The sequence below is a fragment of the Sinocyclocheilus rhinocerous genome, unplaced genomic scaffold (assembly GCF_001515625.1).
Source record: "Sinocyclocheilus rhinocerous isolate Xijiao unplaced genomic scaffold, SAMN03320098_v1.1 scaffold370, whole genome shotgun sequence".
In the NCBI taxonomy this organism is placed as follows: Eukaryota; Metazoa; Chordata; class Actinopteri; order Cypriniformes; family Cyprinidae; genus Sinocyclocheilus; species Sinocyclocheilus rhinocerous.
The window spans coordinates 342,447-348,834 of NW_015670897.1; the positions used below are offsets into that span (position 1 = coordinate 342,447).

General features: G+C 37.1%; 1 protein-coding gene across 1 annotated transcript in view; it reads left to right on the forward strand.

Moving 5' to 3' along the window:
• Nucleotides 1-6,388, forward strand: part of srrm3 (serine/arginine repetitive matrix 3) — a 94,307-nt gene that overhangs the window by 70,670 nt on the left and 17,249 nt on the right. The window contains exons 7-10 of the mRNA XM_016546290.1: nucleotides 427-462; nucleotides 1,289-1,339; nucleotides 3,153-3,260; nucleotides 4,761-4,941. Of these exons, the coding sequence (XP_016401776.1) occupies nucleotides 427-462; nucleotides 1,289-1,339; nucleotides 3,153-3,260; nucleotides 4,761-4,941 (376 nt within the window). The remainder of the gene's footprint in view (nucleotides 1-426; nucleotides 463-1,288; nucleotides 1,340-3,152; nucleotides 3,261-4,760; nucleotides 4,942-6,388) is intronic.

The following is a 6,388-nucleotide window of genomic DNA, read 5'->3' on the forward strand; positions in this document are numbered from 1 at the left end:
AGCGGAAGTGGTCGACTGTGGCATAATAAAAGCTCCGCTGCTTTCGAGCCGTGTGTCGCGCTCGTTCAGCGGCCTCGTTTCGATTCGACGGCTTTCAGCCTCACCCTGCTTCATTCTACTACATTAATAAATCATCATAAGCTCATCCATGAACATGATTTCTGCCCGAGTCCCGTCGGATTGCATCGGCTGTGGAGATGAAGACCACAACTCCCATGATTCCACACTCAGTCACAGCGTCATCAAACTACGCCTTTGTTTATTTTGAATACGTGCCCTCCAGCGGCAAAAATTACATATTGTGCCTTTAAGCCTGACTTCAGGTTGAATGTTGAAGCTTAAAACTACAAAATCCAATGATGTAAACGGCAGCAGTTTTCTGGTGGTCATAATCTAATATCTAACCCAGCATTTCCTCTGTCTCAGGTCCACATCTGGCTCAAGGAGGAAGAGGAGACACAGGTAAACACTGATCTAATCCCAGATCTGTTAGATTTTATGGTCTGTGAACTGTGCTGGATTCATATAAGTTTTGCAGAGCCAACATCCACTTCACAGTTTGTTCAAGAGCCATCCATTGACATATAAAGTGGCCAGCCACAGATTATTTTTTCTTGTATGTGCTGTTTAGGGGCTGATAAATCAAAAATCGATGATACCGCAGTAGTAGACTGGCCTAGAAAACACTCGTTCAATAGCAGTCTGTCTCTTTGAATAGTTGTGCAAACAACACTGAAGAAAACAGCATAAAAGTAATAAGTATTGATCATTTCACAGACATTCAGAAAACAAGTCAGAATATGCAGTTCTGCTCATGGACGTCTACACTCTCAGAAAAAATGGTACAAAATGCTGTCACCTTTGAAAAAGGTACACCTTTGCACTTTATTTACCCCTAAAGAGTGCATATTAGTACTTTAAAAGTACATATTAGTACCTAAATGGTACATTATAGTACCTTTTGAAAACGTACTGCCCCAGTGAAGACTTTAGTACCTTTTTTCTGAGATTGTAGTGTCTTGAACAAAACTGAGTATCAGAAGTGTTCACTGAAAGTGAACACTTGGGGAAGTCGTGGCCTAATGGTTAGAGAGTCGGACTCGTAACCCAAAGGTTGCGGGTTCGAGTCTCGTACCGGCAGGGATTGTAGGTGGGGGGAGTGAATGTACAGCGCTGAAGCGGCTGTACCTTGTAAACTCAACATAATTCTGTTTTGATTTTAAGACTTTACGCTTATTTAGTTAGATGATTTCTTATTTAGTTAGATGTGTTTGTTTTCTCCTTTCAGATCTGGGAGCCCCAAAAACAAACACAAAGACAAGAACAAACAGAAGAAGAGGTGAGGAATGTTTATTCTGCAGTTTGCTTCTCTAAAATGCTCAGTGTTCAGAATTATGCTTTCATGCATCTTAATGCCTCAGTCTGACAATAAAAATCCGTTTAAATCCTTAAAAAAGTTTAAGGATTTAATGATATTAATTTTCTAAGCAATCAGAGTTGTGATTTTTCACTTGGGATTGTAAGCAAGCACACAGCAACCATAGCAACTACCTAGCACTGACAACCACTTGAAACATGTTAGAAACCACATAGCAACACCCTGGTAACCACCCGCAACACCCTAGTAACCATCTAGAACAACCTAGCAACCACCTTGCAATGCACTGACAACCATTTGAAACATTTTAGCAAATGCATAGCAACACCATAGCAACCACCCACAATTACTTGTAACCATCTACTAGACCATCTACCACACTAGAAACCACCTAGCAATGCACTTACAACCAGTCAAAATCAAATGCATAGCAACACCCAGACAACCACCCGCAACACCCTAGTAACAACCTAGAACACCTTAGCAATGCACTGACAACCATTTAGAATTTTTTATTTTTTATTTATTTATTTATTTTTTACAAATTTTTAACCAAATAGCAACATCCTGGCAATCACCCACAACACCCTAGTAACCATCTAGAACACCCTGGAAAAACATAGCAATGCTGTCAACTCAGAACTTTTTAGCAACTACATAGCAACACCCGGCAATCACTGACAACACTCTAGTAACCATGTTATATGCCATAGCAACCATCTAGTAATGCACTGATGGCCACTCAGAACATTTTAGCAAATGCATAGCAACACCCCAGCAACTGCCCACAACACTATCCACCTAGCAATGCACTGACAACCAGTCGAAACATTTTAGCAATCACATAGTAAAACCCTGACAACTGCTAGCAACACCCTAGTAACCATTTAAAACTCCCCATCAACCTCCTGGCAATGCCTTGGCAACACTCAGAACATTTTAGCAACCACATGGCAACACCCCAACAACTACCCAAAAGAAACTGTCTAAAACACCATAGTAACCACCTAGCAATGCCTTGACAACCACTCAGAACTTTTTAGCAACTGCAGAGCAACTGCATAGCAACACCCTACTTAAATTACTGGTAGGTTTATTATTTTATATTAATTTCTTGTCATTTGTTGTTATTTTATTAGTTTGTACTGAATGATTGATTGATTACTTAAAACAATGTTTCAAGTTATTAATCGCTTAATGCCATTTTGATGTAATATTTTATCAACTTTGTATAGCCTATACATTTATATCAAATAAGCAAAAGCAACATTTATAATGCTTTTGCTGTTTTCCAATAAAAAACCCAGGCACACGTACCTCTACAAGATGCGTTTCATCAGGAAAATATCTGTTGTGTACAAACATCGGATAAACATCTTTTAAAAGCAGTTTTGCATACATTCTAAATCATAAACATCTTAAAGACATCTTGTAAATGTCTATATGACATCTGATAGGAAACATCTTGATGTATAGCAGATGAGCAAACACTATAAAAAAATACATCATGCAAATGTAAATGCAGGCATCAAATTGATGTCTCCGTGATGTATGTGTGCTATCAGGGAGCCGTTATTTGTATGTATTTATTTATTTTCTGTTTTGTTATTTCATAAACAAATAAGAAGAAATGTCCATGTAGGCTGTATGCATGGATTGTTTATGAAAGGAATGAATGGGAATGATGAAACGGACTGTGAGCTGTATGATGAAGCAGTGTGGGTGGAGTGTGTGAGTGTGGTGTGACGTGTGTTTGTGTGTGTGTGTCCCGCAGGTGTTCAGTGGAGTCTCCCAGCAGGAGTTCTCAGCACAGAGGCAGCTGCTGTAGTTCCCGCAGCGGATCCGTCTCCTCCACCGCCAGCGTCTCCAAATCACCCAGCAGGTGCGTCTTATATTCGGCCTCTTATCTCCATTTCACAGGCCCTCCGACAAACCTCCTCTAACAAACATTTACCATGGTGAACATAGTTTCTGCCAAAATACCATAGTTACTACAATAAGACTGTGGTAATGTGGTATTAGTCACCACTGTCATCACAGAAAGGGAATGAATCACAATGACAGAAAGACAGAAAATCTTCTTACTCCGTTTGAAGGAGATCCTTAGTAATTTATGATGACTTTACTGCAGTAACTATGGCATTTTTTTCCATTAACATGGTTAAATTGTGTAATGACATACACTACATTTGACTATTTCGAAGCTCAAGGCTGCATTTATTTGATCAAAAATACAGTAATGTTGTGAAATATTTTTACAATTTAAAATAACTGCTTTTTATGTGAACATATTTTAAAATATAATTTATTCCTGTGATCAAAGCTGTATTTTCAGCATCATTACTCCAGTCTTCAGTGTCACATGATCTTCAGAAATCATTCTAATATGCTGATTTGCTGCTCAAGAAACATTTCTGATTATTATCAATGTTGAAAACAGTTGTGCTGCTTCATATTTTTGTTGAAACCAGGATACATTTTATTTTTTCAGGATTCTTTGATGAATAGAAAGTTCAGAACAACAGCATTTTTAAAAATGGATATATTGTGTAACATTATGCCTTCGCTATCAATTTGTTGTGTGCTTGCTGAATAAAAGTATTCATTTCGAAAATTCATTTCTAATGTGATTTCCAAAATAATTTCCCCCCTGCAGTCAATATAAATTTTTTAAAGTAATTTTTTTAGTATTAGAGCAACTGCAATATCTATAAATTCAGTTTTAAAAATCTGCATTGGTTCAAATCCCAAATTGATAAAAAAATTTCAAAATCCAAATTGATCAAATTTTAAACTCTATTATTTCCAAATGTTAAACATTTAAACAACCTGCAGTATGATAAGCAACATAAAAAAAATAATAGTAAAAAAGATAAAAATAATAGCATTTCACGTCAAAACAGTTGCCAATCCCTGGATAGTTTATTATACGTGATACACGACGAATACACTGCAAAAAAATATAGTCTTACTTAGTATTTTTAACTATCTAAACATTCTTAACATACTCTCTTGAGAAGCAAAATTATTTAAGGTATAAAGTCTTATCTTGTTTTCTGAAATTATGAAAATTAAGTGAGTTCATACTTAAAACAAGAAAAATATCAGCCAGTGGGTTCAGAAAAATCTACTTAATTCAAAGGGGAAACAAGTTTTATTTTTCTTACCCCATTGGCATGAAGCCACTTAATTTGAATAAAGCTTTCAGAAAGCAATACTTTATATGTTATGTCATTTTGCTTATCAAGGAATGTGTAGATATTTTACTGAAAAATAAGACAAAAATAGTATACTAAGTAAATTATTTTCAGCAGTGCACTGCCATTGTACTTGTGAGTGAAGCGCTAAACTCAATCCATTTCAATCTGACCTCTCAAACCAGATCAAATGCAAAGTGCAGGAACGATGGGCACAAACAGGAAGGAAGTCACTCCAGCCACAGCCCACCGCCGCCCCTCAGCGCTGACCAGCCAATCACGTGGCACAATGGCAACCACAGCGTCCGTGTCCGCAACGGCAAAGATTCGGGAGCCAATCACACGGAGGGGAATAAAGGGAACGATGTATGTAGTCTCCTCTACTTTACCTCCATCTGTTCTCTGCCGTTTACACTACTAATCCCCCACACACACACACAAACACACACATCACGTTTCAACTGATTCAGTCATATCTGTGTGAGCTGACTCTAAATATCTCTTTTCCCTCTTTGGCTCCATTCCGTGAGTTTTTCTGTTCTCAAGCCATTTTTGTGTTTGTTGGGAAGGGGTTTTGCTTTGTCGAGACAGATGTCCATCATTTTCCTTCCGTAATAATGTCATGCTTTATTTCACGTACAAGCCATGTTGACTTTTTCAGTTCTAGAAAGAGAATGAATGGAAAAGCTGAGGACATGTTTAAAAGGTTTTTTTTTTTACAGTGGAAACTAAAGTGCAACCAATTGTTGAATATGTCCATCCCAAAGACAAACTGATGGTTGTGGCATCTTGCGACATACAGTACTATTATTTTACATAACAATATACTAATTCAGTGGCTGGTGTTGGATAACGTCCCATGAAGGAAACATTCGATGCCTCAACCAGATTAATTATAGATATTTTGGTAACACTTTTGCTTCATTTGTTAACATTAGTTAACTAAATTAGTTAACATGAACTAACAATGAACAATGTAAATGGGTGCCGTCAGAATGAGAGTCCAAACAGCTGATAAAAAACATCACAATAATCCACAAGTAATCCACACCACTCCAGTCCATCAGTTAATGTCTTGAGAAGCCAAAAGCTGCGTGTTTGTAAAAAACAAATCCATCATTAAGATGTTTTTAACTTCAAACCGTTGCTTCTGGCTAAAATACAAATCCATAATCCATAATAACGCTTCCTCCATTGAAAAAGTCCATCTGCTGTTGTCTCTCACATCAAAATCCACCCACATATTTGTTCAGAGCTGTTTTGGACTGTTTTGGCTTGTAAACAGTGCTTGATCTGTGCAGATTTCTCTTCTGATTCAGATTAGATGACTTTTCACTGGAGAAAGCTATATTATGGAGAGAGGACTTGTATTTTAGCCAGAAGCAACGGTTCGAAGTTAAAAACATCTTAATGATGGATTTGTTTCTTACAAACATGCAGCCTTTGGCTTCTCAAGACATTAACTGATGGACTGGAGTGGTGTGGATTACTTGTGGATTATTGTGATGTTTTTATCAGCTGTTTGGACTCTCATTCTGACGGCACCCATTCACTGCAGAGCATCCATTGCTGAGCAAGTGATGCAATGCTACATTTCTCCAAATCTGATGAAGAAACAAACTCATCCTAATCTTGGATGGCCTGAGCGTGAGTACATTTTCAGCAAATTTTCATTTATGTGTGAACTATTCCTTTAAGAAATTTCAAAATATCTTAAAAAGATGGATTATATCAACAGGAAATATTCCTTACTTGTTGCCATGTTTGTTTGTTTTTACCAAATATATATATATATATATATATATATACATAT